The sequence below is a fragment of the Sceloporus occidentalis genome, unplaced genomic scaffold (assembly GCF_023333645.1).
Source record: "Sceloporus occidentalis isolate IW3139 unplaced genomic scaffold, rSceOcc1.0.p SCAF_1, whole genome shotgun sequence".
Lineage (NCBI taxonomy): Eukaryota > Metazoa > Chordata > Lepidosauria > Squamata > Phrynosomatidae > Sceloporus > Sceloporus occidentalis.
Genome location: NW_028316981.1, coordinates 164,380,283 through 164,394,123, shown reverse-complemented (window position 1 = coordinate 164,394,123; position 13,841 = coordinate 164,380,283). Strand labels below are relative to the sequence as shown.

General features: G+C 43.8%; 1 protein-coding gene across 1 annotated transcript; it reads left to right on the top strand.

Annotated features, from left to right (window-relative positions):
* The first annotated feature begins 1,409 nt into the window (after nt 1-1,409).
* Nucleotides 1,410-11,674, top strand: DAZAP2 (DAZ associated protein 2). The gene is made up of 4 exons (XM_089480566.1): nt 1,410-1,568; nt 6,223-6,344; nt 8,611-8,853; nt 10,184-11,674. The coding sequence occupies exons 1-4, from the start codon at nt 1,556-1,558 to the stop codon at nt 10,310-10,312; spliced, it is 507 nt and encodes a 168-aa protein (XP_089336692.1). The 5' UTR covers nt 1,410-1,555; the 3' UTR covers nt 10,313-11,674.
* Nucleotides 11,675-13,841: the final 2,167 nt, after the last annotated feature.

The window sequence follows — 13,841 nt, the reverse complement described above, 5'->3', positions numbered from 1 at the left end:
CAGTAAGAGCTGTTTAATAACAGAAGATGCTTCCTTGGAGAGTGGTGGAGTCTTCTTCTTTGGAGGCTTTCAAACACAGGCTGGATGGCCATCTGTCGGGGGTACTTTGTGTTTTCCTGCATGGCATGGGATCAGATTGGATGGCCCTTGTAGCCTCTGCCAACTCTATGATCCTACAAAACACTGTGTTGGCCCTTTAGCAAATTCAAGCAAAAACCCACCAAACAGTGATACCTTTATTGGCCAGCAACAAACTATGATTGCCAGAATTCCCTAGCATTCAGCCATGAGAGTTAAAGTGGTGTCGAACCAGATTATTTCAGCCATGTGGATGCAGCTGATGCCACAGAAAATGTGAACCCGAGCAGGAACGGCTTGTTGCTACTAAATGCACTTCGCAGTCTGTCTGGTGGCTGCAGATGCTGCATTGCTTGGCTTTCCTGTACTCCTCGGCCCATTAACCTGTATTGCCCTCATGCCAGTTTCTACAGTCAGCCGATCCAAAAGGAGTTCTAGGCTTCTCTGCTTCTGTGTGATACGGGACAAGGATTCTTGGCCCTTACATCTAAGTGCATGGGATGATGCTGCTGACTCGCAACCCTCTCAGGATGCATGTGCGCTGTGGAAATACTGCAGTTTAGCACCACTTTGAGCGCTGCAGCTCCATCCTATGGCATCCCGGGATTTGTAGTTTAGCCTCCTCTGCCAACAAAGCTACAAATCCCAGGCTTCTGTAAGATGAGGCCAGGGCAGTTACAGCGGTGTCAAACTGCATTATTTCTATAGTATAGATGCACCCTCAGTGAGAGCTCAACAAATGTCAAAATGTGAGAGGGGGGCTCACAATGCTACCCTTTTCTACCACCCCCTTCCCTCATCATTTCTTTAAGTGGCTTTTCCCTCTCCAACAGTCACCAAACTGTCAAGGCAAAGGCTTTCATGGCTGGCATCCATCGTTTTGTGTGGGTTTTTGGGGCTATGTGGCCATGTTGTTGGGTGGGCCCCTGCCCTCCCAAGCTTACCCCTTCCCCAAATGTTGTAGAGTATGTAATGTGTATTTTATGTATATACGTACTTACAGATATATATGTATTAATATATCTGTATATACGAATGTACTTACACACAATGCCATAAGGCACATATGTAACACAGCTGCAAATAAACCGTATGAAATGAATGTATATATCCATGTTATTTTCGTGGCCATGTCCTTGTCCTTTTTTAGAGTGCTGTGACTTAGTGCCCCAAGTGGCGGAACCCGGCCTCGAACCCTCGACCCCAGAGTCTCAATCCAGCGCTCAATCCGCTGCGCCACGGGGAGCCCTAAGGGGAGGAGGGACAAAATGGAGGCGCCCCTGCCCTGACTCCTGCGGCCCCGCCCCCTGACACCGCCTCTCGCGTGCGTGATAACGTCAGACGCCTCGGCGTAACCCTTCTCCTCAAGGCTGCAGCGACAACAACAAGGAAGTGATTGAGCGAGAAGGAGAGACGCCGCCAGAGCCAGAGCCAGCCATTGCCGTCCATAGTCCTTTTCGACGCCGACGCCGCCATCATGAACAGCAAAGGCAAGAGAGGAGGCGGGTTTCGTCCTTCCCTTCCTGCCCTCCGCACAACCCCACCCAGTGGCCTCACCTTTCTCGCCAAGGGGACGCTGTCCCTTTAAGGCTGGCGCCGCAGTCCCGTTAGCTGCGGGCCTAGGCCGTGACTGGCGGGCGCCCTGGCCAATAGGCGGGCGGGAGAGGGGGTGGCGGGAGGGGCGGGCCGTGGGTTGCTATGACGCAATGGCCCCGGAGTTAACCCTCGAGGCGCCAAGGCCCTCCTTGGCTAGTCTCCTTGCCTGGCAGCCACAGAGGAGAGGGAGGCCCTGGGGCAGGCAGACCAGGCCCCCTCTGCCCTCCAAGATGGAGGGCATGGCCATATAACGGCTAACAAGACTCACAGGAATTGGGAATCCATGCTTCCCAGTCATGCTCAGGATGGAGGACATTGGGGAATTCCTCCTGGACAGGAAATGGGGGACAGGCCAAGACACACTGTTCTTAGTCCTGCTCAAAATGGAGGGCATTTGGGGATGCCTCCTGGACAGAAGGCTGAAATGTAGGACTTGCCCTGCAAAGGGAGGACGCCTGGTCCATTCTGTGTTGGGACAGAAAGTTAAAATGTAGGATATGCCCTGGAAAAGGAGGATGTCTGGCCCATTCTTTTTTGGACAGAAGGTTGAAATGTAGGTTATGTCCTAGAAAAGGAGGACGTCTGGTCGCCCAGGGCCCCTCTGGCCTTAAAAAAGGCACCCCCAGCAGGTCCCATTCTGCTCTCCCCGTCCTGTCATTTAGTCCAGATTCAGGGTAACTATGGTCTAGAAATAACCCGGTTTGAGGCCGCTTAAACTGCCCTGGCTCATGCTAGGGAATCCTGGGAATTGTAGTTTGTTGTGGCACAGAGACGGCTCAATGTCTCACAAAACTACGGTTTCCAGAATTCCCTAGCACTGAGTCAGGGCAGTTAAAGAAAGTGGATAGAAAGGACATAGGAATGGTTAAAGAGCTTTTATTTGATACTTCAGATCAAACATTGATCAGAATGGAAACTTCAGCCAAGAAATCAGAAAAAGATGAGGGATGGGAAGGGCAGGTATGAAAGAACAAGAGGAGATCCTAAAGTGTAAAGATATACAGCTGAGCACTAAATCACAATCGCCCGCTCCATTGTATTTTCCCCATTACCATGAATGGAGGCAAGAGCTGGGCAATTAAGAAAGTCGATAAGAAGGAAATCAAATAATTTGAGGCATGCTGCTGGAGAAAAGTGCTTAGGATAGCCTGGGCAGCCAAAAGACAAACATGGTCCTAGAACAGATCAAACCAGAACTCCACCTTGGATGCTAAGATGATTAAAGTGATGCTGTCGTACTTTGGCCACATTGTGAGAAGGCAACACTCATTAGAAAAAGACTAATGCTAGGAAAAGTAGGCGGTAGTAGAATGAGAGGAAGAGCACAAGCCAGATGGATAGACTCAATGAGGGAGGCCACAGGCCTTACTCTGCAGGACCTAAGTAGAACAGTGGATGGCAGGGGGTCTTGGAGATGTCTCATCCACAGGGCCACCATGAGACCAGGTCAACTCAAGGGCAGTTAACAGCAACAACCCTTCTTTGGTTCCGTACTCACACCTACCTCCTTGCATTAACCTTGTTACCCACAGATGTGCATCTAAAGATGTGAGAGGAATTGCCCATTGGATTTTGCCCACCTCCCTGCTCTGGTTCGTGTGGAGAGCATGTTCAGCTGTAAGAGCCAAAGGATAGTCCATGTTCTCCATTCCATCTTTATCTGCTCAGAAAAGTGGATAAAGGCCTGGCCAGGATGAGGAGTGACCCAGGGTGCATCTACACTGCAGAAATAATGCAGTTTGACACCACTGTAGCTGCCGTGGCTCCATTCTTACAGAATCCTGGAATTTGTAGTTTTGTGAAGCACCAGCACTCATTGGTAAGAAGGCTAAAACCTTGTAAAACGTCATATCCCAGGATTCCATACGGTAGAGCTACAGCACTTAAAGTGATGTCAACATTTATTATTTCTACAGGTTAGAAAGACAGCTGAGTTAGTCTTTCTTATTGTAAAAAAGAGAAGGGGACGCAAGAATATAGGAGGCTTGTTTGTGGCCCCTGGAAGAATACTATAAAGATCTCTTCCTTCCTCTTTTCCCTTCTTGGGAGTATGGTTAGGTGAGACGGAGCAGTAATCTGAGGAAGACCAGAAAAGTAACTGAAGAAAAATGTCTCATGATTCTTAAGGGGAATGTGGACTGCATCAGTCACTAGATTAACATTCACTAGCAATACATAGTGGACATGAGAAATACAAGATGTGAAAACATACCCAACTAAAGGTGGTGGCAGGTTTGGGTGTGCAATGCCGGTACCCTGGTGAGATCAAACTCTTCTACCCAAAAAAGGCTCTGAAGCTGAATGTAAAGTTCAAAAGGGGGGAAATTTAATTTAAAGGACAAAATAAAGAGTTTTCTCCTCCCCAGCTCTAAACAAAAGGTACTTTACAGTTTCACCAATCTTCTGGATGTCATCTTTCTGGGTCTGATGTTAGTTTGCTCTCCTCACTCAATGGAGCTGGTGCAGGGTCTTTCAGCTCCTGAATTCTTTATTTACTTGTTGTTGGTAACTAATTTGGCTGAGATCTGGTAACTGAAATGGCTAACGTGGTAACTAAAATGGCTAAAGTGTAAGAAATGCCGTTTCCGGCTGTCTGGGCCTGTTTGCCACCAAAAGACAGCTCTCTGCCTGCTCACAGCAAAGACTGCTCCCCAACTAAAAACCTCTAGCTACAGCAGAGCATGTTGGGAAAGGGCAAACGAAACCTGGAAATAATGCAGGGGAATCCTACAGCTCCTCCCACAACTAATACAAAGAACTTTTCTACACTAAAATAATCTATGGCCTGAACCAAAATAAAAGAAAATGCAGGGAAAGTTTCAATCAGTCCTGGCAGGACATCACACAAGACTTAGCATCTGAATACTTTGCACAAGGAACTTCCTCTCCTTTTTGTTGGAATGCAGCTCCCATAATCCCCCAGTTAACACAGGCACTAGCCACATTGGCTAGGGATTCTGGGAACTGGAATTTAAAAAAAGGGAACATTCCCCAGCTCTAATACCTGCTAGATAGGGTGATTTTAATCACATTTCTTACTCTGTGCTAGAGATTACTCAGTACTTGTGGCTTTCTGCTCCTAGCTTGACAAGTGTCATGCCAAACATGCCAAGTACCATTTGTCTTGACTTGCCACAGAAAAGGGGCAGATTCTGAATGGAAGAAAAATTGTAGAATCACCAGACAGCAAGAGTCAAATTGCAGCATTATAGCAACAGTACACTGACTATTAATTTTGTACAGGCTTATATCTAGAAGCAAGTCCAACCTAATCAAAGATAGCTTACTCTCCAGTGGGTATACATAGGATCCTAACCTATAAGGTCACAGATTCAAAGAAGTAGAACATATGGGACAATGGATCCTGCCCCAAATGGAGTATCCCAGGCCTAATCTTACAACTTTACTGTCTCAGAAATATCTGTGCCTTCTGTTTTTGAAAAATCTCAAAGAAGTCTTGTTTCATTTATATCCCTACTTCTCAATATGGTTTAGTTTTAAAAAGTAAGATGACCCTTCCCCCAGAGATTGTCAACCAGAATATCTTAGGCTATTGATAGAGAAGGTGACAGCATGCATTGTTACCATCTTTTATCCTGTCCTACACAGCAGAAATGTATTTTAAGTAACCCCTTGGAAGGTAGTAGATGTAGCTGCCTAATCTGCCTCAAGTGACTTCATTCAGGTCATTTAGCTCTTCTCTTCAGCAGCCAGTGGCATGAACTCCTTGTTTTAGTAATACATACAAGGTATTTCCTTGGGAATGTATTTCAAGGCTGAGTTGATTTACTCTAGCTAGGGAGCTCCCTAAACATTAGAAGATTAATTCATCCCCTTTAATTCATCCCCTTTAAAATACCAAATCAGTCTTGTTTGAACACTCCATCCAAACAAGCCATTTGAACTGCAACAGATACCTTCTGAGTGAGGTGAATTTTCAGCAACGGGGGACTAGTTTTTGAGGCTTAATTTAAACATAGCCCATTATAGTTTAGGCACTGGTAAGAGAGTTTAGGCTGCAATCCTGCATATGTTCATCAGGTATTAAGTCTCACTGAACTAATGATGGCTTACTTCTGCACAGGCATTTACTGGATTGTGCTCTTAGATTTTGATTGTTTTGTTTGCTTCATGGTGAAATCAGGTTAATGGGTGAAAAATTGATTTGGTATCTGTTCATAGGAATAATAATTAAACCATCATTCTCTTTCTGGCTTACAAAGTATATTTATTCTCCCCACGAGATGGCACTCTCCAGTTTTTTAAAAATAATTATTGACTACCTTTGTTCTTAAGCCTGATGGGAGAGCAGATTTGAAAGACATTGACCAAAGCTCTTTCATGTCTTTTGTGTTTCAATTAGTTTCCAGCAGAGGCAGAACAGCAGATGTTTGTGGGCTTTGGACCTTTACTGATTAAATATCCCTTTTTCTTGAACATCTGTATTCTTTCAGATAAAACTCCCAAGGGAGGGAATTTCCCAGACCAGACACATTTCCTGTTCCTTTGCAGTAACTATACTAACATTGATTAACTTCCTTCTTTTAGGTCAATATCCTACACAGCCTTCCTACCCAGTTCAACCTCCTGGTAATCCATCAGTGTTTCCACAGACCATACCACTTCCTCAGGCTCCACCTTACACTGAAGCTCCTCCTGCTTACTCAGAAGTATGTAAACTATATTCCATCTTTGTTATAAAAGAATAATATAACTGCTGTTGGATTAGACAGAAGTCCTTTCTCTCTTTCAAGGGTTACGGCGGTGATTAATAAGAATAGTGAAAATGTATTGGTTCCAGTGGAATATCATTTACTAACCCACCTGGTGACATTTTGAACACATCTTTCTGGGCTTCTCTTAAAATTGTTTGACTTCAACCACGTGCAGAATATTTGTGTGTCTGAATGCTTTATCATGATCTGGGTTCTTGCACGGCAGTGGAAGCATCATGTTCTCAGAGTTTACACCAAAATCTGTCATTTTCATAAAGGGTGATAACCGGTGTTGGTTATTTTTGAGAAGGACTGGCTCAAAACCTTATATGACCTAAGCGTGTTTTGCTAGATAATGGTAGCTGATCTGAGTATGTTGTTTGTAAATAACATGCTACTGTCATAATGAACACTAGATCATCTATCTCAGTGGTTTTGCTGGTATAAGTTTTAAAGTTAACTAGTTTTGAATTATAAAAAATATGGTGGCTCACCTTCTGATAAGAATGGCACATCAAGAACTCATCATAAGCTTTTTCAGATCTCCTTTGGACCTGTTGCCTTCTCCCAGTTCAAGGTACTGATGTTGCCATTTTATCAAATCTTACTAACACTGTCTCAGACTGCCAAAGAGCTTGTCTCTTTTCTGCTGTTTCACTACAATATCAGTACCCACTCATTGAGCCTACCATCCATGTGCCATGGAAAGCAAAGGAACTTAATGAGAAATTTTAAGAAAGAAACAGCTCTTAGGGGCTGGTCCAGCATTTTGTTTCTCTCTTCATTTGGAGACCTATCAAAGGGAAAGCATAATATTCTTTGGGGAAACATTTTTTGGCCTGGCTGCTAGCTGCCAGAGTGAAACTAGTAATGATGTCAGGTTTTAGGCAAAATGTCATACTGTACCTATTTTAATTTTGTTGCTAAATAGCCTGAGGATTTGTGGTTTAGAGATGAAGGCCAGGATCCTGTAGTATCAAGTTGCTCAATGAATGGACCATTCCACAAGCTTTTTAACATTCTGCTGGTCACCCAGGGAAGCATCCATGACCTTCCTGTGGAAGCAGAAGAATTGCAGTAGGTGGTCCTGGCAAGCCATTGTACTGTTGGAGAGACATTGACTCACTGTTCCTCCCCTGGCTCTGGTGATGATTCTTCAAGGCTTGGCCACTAGGAATCATCAGAGCAAAAGCACTGTGGAACAGATAGCTTGGGAAATTGCCTGTTGAAAACTTACAGGTGAATTCCCCAAGCGATTCTTCCCATAGTGCCTTGGCTGAGTGCCAGACACTGAAGAAATAAATTGCTTTAGAAAGCATGAGCCTTTGGCTGAAGGTGTCCACTGGGCAGTCTTGTGTAGAATTGTTTTTGGGGCATTCAGCTCTGCTGGAACTTAGTGAGATCTCAGCTTAACAGCTTTTATCTGTCATAAGCTTTTATGGACTATAGTTCCCTGCATATTTGTGTGTATCACATTTGTTACTTTTACTGCTTCAAGAGAGGTATGTACCATGCATTCTTTAAAAAAAGGTAACTGAAATGGTATGGCTGTCAGTGATGTGTATTAGTTGATGTGCCTACAGAATAATGCAAGCAAAAGAGACAGGTCTTCAACCTGAGGCCCTTACAGTCTGAATTTTGATAGTGGAAGAGATGAAGGCAGGAGAGGGAACAAAGGCTTATGTGATAAAATCCTTTATACTCTGGTCCTTTTAGCCCAGAGTAACTTATACCAGGGTGTAATGCTAATTTATAGTGTAAGACAAACAGAAATCAATCAATGGCTCCTTATGTTTCAACATAGGATTTCTGTTCCAAAGAGCAGGGAGAGACATTTGGCTGAAATTCAGAAATGGCTTTCCTCATTCTAGAGAAGTGAGGAAGGTTGGCAGAGGACATATAAGCATGTTTTAAGATCTCTGGTCCAGTATGAGAGCTAGGAAGTTCATTGGTCCAAAATCCTGAATTGGTAGTGCCCTGTTTTCTCCACACCTCATAGTCCCTGCTAGAAGCAAAGGAAGGTTATCATATTTTTGTCTGCTGTTAATGATCTTCCCAAGAATACTTGGCTGACTGCTGCTAGGAAAAACATGCTGCATGTGGAATGGACCTTGTTCTGTTTTAGCAAGTCATCTACTGTGTTCTTAGATTATTTGAGATGGAAAGTGTCTGAATGTGCTGCTTTGGAATAAGGAACTTTTTCTGTGTTCTCTCTCCTCAGCTCTACCGCCCAAACTTCGTGCATCCTGGGGCTGCCACTGTACCAACAATGTCTGCAGCTTATCCTGGTGCTTCATTGTACCTTCCTATGGCTCAGTCTGTAGCTATGGGCCCAATGGGTTCTTCAGTTCCAGTGGCTTTTTACCCTGTGGGGCCAGTCTATCCTCCTGGATCCACCGTTCTTGTTGAGGGTGGCTTTGATGCTGGAGCAAGATTTGCAGCTGGTGCCCCTGCAAATATTCCTGTAAGTAAAAGTGTAGTTTTTGATTGGCTCCCCTTTCTTTTTTTCTTTCTTTTTCAGTAGAAAGGGAAGTAGCTCAAAAAGCATTAAGGATTTGCTAATTATTCTGTGCATAAACTAAGCAGTGTTCAGCCGCATATCTACATTGCTCACGTGTTATGTAATAGCTTTTCTCCACTGAAAGGCTGTAACCACAAATCATTCTACAAGGATTTAAAGCTATTTCAACCATACTTTGCTCTGAATGTAAACTGTAGTACAGTGGCTATGAGATTAGATGGAGACCCCACCTCCCTTACCTTGATCTTTCATAACGGGTTAAGAACTGAACGTGCGACTTGGGTCTAAAACACACTGCAGAAATAATCCAGTTTGAGATCACTTTAACTGTCCTGGCTCAGTGCTGGGGAATCCTGGGAATTGTATTTCATTGTGGCACCAAAGCTCTGATAGAGGTTAAATGTCCCACAAAAGTACAGTTCCCAGAATTCCCTAGCATTGAGCCAGGACAGTTAAAGCGGCCTCAAACTGGATTATTTCTGCAGTGTGTTTTGGACCTAAGTCTCAGGTTCAGTTCTTGACCCTTTATGAAATTATATTTGCATAGAAAGCCTGGGAAAGATTCTGTGCCTATGCCTCTGTCATTCAAGGGTAGATGTATACTATCTCTCTGTATGAGCCTACCCACACCCTAAAATCCACAGAAGAGGCCTTTCAGTCTCACTGTCCTCACAGGTATGGTTGGTGTGCCACCTTCTTGGTAGCTGCTCCTAGGCTGTGGAACTCCTTCCTTGCTATCCTTCCATTAGCTGGTGAAGGCCATTTTATTCTGACAGATGTTTAGAAATTGAAGGTTTTTGAGGAAAAGGTTTCTAAAGAGGGTGCTATATTGCTTTAAAATGTTTTTAACTGTTTTCATCGTTGTAAGTATATGTTTTTAAATAGATTTAGTTTGGTTCATAGTTTAAGTATTTTAATATTGACTTTTTTGTATGTTTTTAAACTATATTGTAATCTTTTTCATTTGTAAGCTGCCTCTGGAGGAAGAGCAGTGTATAAACAAAAAGATGATGAGATGAACAAGTGGCCTTGGCAGCCACTTGATCCACTTGTAACTTAAACAGGCTCCTTGTCCAGAAAATACACTTTCTGTAAGGCAGGCCTCCTGCAGTGCATAGTCGGCATAGCTGATGTGGCCAGGACACCCCTTGTGCATCACACCCAATGTTTGCTACACTGAAGTTTTGGCAACATTTGGGGCTGGACGTTTGTCTTGCCTTCTGAAGATGCTTCCCTCCAGCCTGTCCCTAACCTTATTTTTCTTGTCTTCCAGCCTCCTCCTCCTGGCTGTCCTCCAAACGCGGCCCAGTTGGCTGTCATGCAGGGCGCTAGTGTGCTAGTGACGCAACGGAAGGGGAACTTCTTCATGGGGGGCTCAGACGGTGGCTACACCATCTGGTGAAGGAAAGGGGGGGCTACATTGGTGTAAAGGAACGACATCACATACTGTCAGCACTTCTCACAATGTAACCGCTTTAGTCGTATTAACCTGGAGTTACAGTTTAGACACATGATGCAGGGTGTCTTCCTGGTGCCCTGACCCTTCAGGCACTTTTTCTTTTAAAAATTAAAAAAAAGAGCAAACTTTAAATACAAAACCATGCAATGGTAGGAGTGCCTCTCTTAAATCTTTGGGGGTTAAATTGCAAAATGAACATGAGCTAAGCTGACCCATGAGTTTCCCTTTAATTCCACTGGAGAGTGCTAGAGACTGCAGCATTTCTCCTCTCTGTCTTTCGCTTTTATTAATAAACTATATATATAAAACCAGGTGTTTGGGGTGGGGGTGGGGCATGGGAAGGGGTTGGGGGGCAGAAATGGAAGGTTGAAAGAAAGCCTGGCTTCCAAGTATCAAACATATAAAAAGCTTGCAGATAAACCTATTACCAATGGATAGGATTAAGAGAATGCACCTTCTTTCCTCTTCCGTAGAATCAGTGGTGCTGAGGAGAAAGGTAGTCAACACATATTTCTTTTCAAGGCGGATGATGGATGCCGGTTAGAGGAATGGGGCTTTGGGGGCTCAATTCTTGACTTCAGAACCCCTTCCAACAGCCTCCTCTACTCACCTTTTGCTCTCTGTTCCTTTGCTTGAAAGGTTTGCAGTTTGAGCATTGGCCCAGGATGTTCTTTTTATACACTCTTAAAGTGATCTTGGACTCCTTTGCACATTAAGAATCTAACTGAAGCCATGTTTTGGTGCCAGAAACACAACATTTCATTAAATGCTTCCTGTACGTTTCAAAAAATTTAAAAAAAGCTTAAAATGAAAACATTTTTTTAAAGGGGGGAATAGAGCAACCCGGTGTCTTGATAACAAAACTCTGTAAGGAATGTTATTCAGGCTAGAGAGACAGGAACGTCTGGGGGATGTCAATCAGTGTGCAAGTTTGCTGGATTTGATGGAGTTCTTTTGGGTTTTGTTCTTTCTTTTTTTAATGAAACTTTAAAAGTGACTTGGGTACAATGAAGTCTTATTAGGATTAAGAAGAATATTTCAGGGATCTTCAATCTTTTTGTTGTTGTTGTTGCTTTTGTTTTTATGAATTAAAAAATTTATCAGATCTGGTGAATATATTTTATCTTAATTTTCTGTGTTTTGTATGTGTCATGGTCAACCATACAGCTGACTGTTAATGAAAGGTTGGAATTCTAGGTCTCTCTGTAAACACTGTGGTGCACTTAACTTGTGGACTTTTTATACTAAAACAAGTAGAATAAAGGCTATTTTGAAAATTTGAATAAAGTGACAAAGTTGAATTCAGCCTCTTAAATTCTTCTCTGTCATAATGTTGCAAGGTTTCAAATTTTGTTTTGCCTTTATACCTGTTTCTTTGTTCAGTGTTTGTCAGTGTAAAACAATGGCCAGAGGAGTGGTGAATAATACTAATTGAGATTGAGGTGAGGTTGAGAACTATTAAGCGTTCCAACACAGAGCAATCCCTATGAAAACCTGTTCCTAGCTATTGATTGTGCCAGCCATTAATTTTCAGAGACCAGCATGGTGTACTGGACTGGATGGAGACTAGGGCTCAAATTCCTACTCACCCACTGGGTGACTTTGGGCTAGTCACACACTCTCAGCCTCAGTGGAAGGCAATGGTAAACCTCTGGACTAATGTTGCCAAGAAAACCCCATGATAGAGTCACTTTACGGTAGCTGTGAGTTGGAAATTACTTGAAGGCACACAAGAACAACCTTTTTTTTAAAAAAAAAAAGAAAGAAAGAAACACCCACAGGTGTTCTCATGACACATGCAATAGGCCATCCTGCTTGGCTCCTTGTAGTCTTGAACATGTTACTTGAAAGTGCATACTGCTTTCATTCCACTTCCATGTTACAACAACTTAGGTTCATAATGAAATCTCTGGTAGTTGTTATGTGAAGCATGGGCATTTTGTCCAAAATAGCCATCCTATGTTAAATGCTTCTCTTCTTTTAATAACATGTCAACATTCACTCTATAAAATGATATAAATACATGCTTTCCTGTAAAAGATAACAATTGAGTTTCAAACAAAACTTAAGAACATACCAATGCAGAAGTGGAAAGCTAAAAGTAATAAGCCAGCTCAGGATTTTGTGCATTTCCTTACCAGTGAGTTATACGAGTTATATTTCCTTACCAGTCAGTTATATGAAGCAGGAATGGAGAAATGCTCCCTGTGAAGCCAAGTGCATGGGGTGTTAGTTGCATATTAGCCCAGAGAAAAGTTCTTGAACAAGGAGGATGCTGTTTCAACAGCTGTAACACACCATTGCATCTTAAAGCTATGACATACAGATTTCTAAGAAAAGCAAAGCCCATAATGTATCAGAGAGAGCTTTGTATGTATGTTTCAGAAGGTGGGAATAAAAGTAAAGGGACATTTCAGTTTATCTTCATACACTACAGGTTTTGGTGCCTATCAACATTTGAAGCAGGAGTTAAGACAGGTGTTGGAAACTACCTGAACATCATACGTATAATGGATTTTGTGTCACAGAGGCAAGGATTAGCAGCACACAAACAGGAGTATATCACACGGAGCTTTTTGGTGGTGGTGTGGCTCAGTTCCAGCTCACTTCCAAAGTGATTGCACTTCCAATGATGCAGTTTCATGTCATAAAGGGACTGTGTTATCAGACGCCATTGATTTCTATGGGAGCTGCTTGCAAATTGCTTCAGCAGTGTTTCTGAAGTCACCCCTCATTTTGGTAAAAACAGGAAAAAAGCGATTTCAGAGAATTTGCTTCCAGGCTACCTTCGATTGCACTGCGATTTGTTCTGGTGTGGAAAAGCACTCCGATGCCACCCCCCTTGGCCCCTGCATCCTGCTCCGTCATTCCCCTCCTCCTCCTCCATGCCATCTCCTCCTCTCTGCCAACCAGCCAATCCCATCATCCCCTGCATCCTCCTAGAACCCGATCTGCTCCCCTCCTTCAGCCTGCCACCAATCCCATCATCCCCTGCCTTCTTGACCCTGATCTGCTCCTCTCCTTCAGCCTCCCACCAATCTCATCATCCCCTGACTGCTCCTGCATCCCAATCCTGGCCCCAGGAACCCCCAGCGACCTATCCCATTATCCACTGACTGCTCCTGCATCCCGATCCTGACCCCAGGGACCCCCATCAACCTATCCCATCATCCCGACTGCTCCTAGACCCCAATCTGTTCCTCTCCTTCAACCTGCCACCGATCCCATCATCCCCTGCCTCCTCCTTCACCTCAATGAAGGATGAGGGGGCAGGGAAGGAGGACAGTGTCCAGAGCCCCACTGAGCATGCCCAAGGGTGCCAATTCGAATCGTTGAACCCTCAAAAGTATGCTCTGGTGTGGTAATACAATGTTCACTCACTCGCATCACGTGACTGGCTTGGAATCGAACTGACTTCGCTTGCCCCTCACTTCGGAAGGACGACAGAATGGCATCCAGGTGTGGAAAACAT

Bases quoted from the DNA above. Each gene is read 5' to 3' on its own strand.
- DAZAP2 (XM_089480566.1), top strand. The intron at 6,345-8,610 runs GTATGTAAACTA...CTCTCTCCTCAG, and splicing joins CTCCTCCTGCTTACTCAGAA to CTCTACCGCCCAAACTTCGT. The intron at 8,854-10,183 runs GTAAGTAAAAGT...CTTGTCTTCCAG, and splicing joins GTGCCCCTGCAAATATTCCT to CCTCCTCCTCCTGGCTGTCC.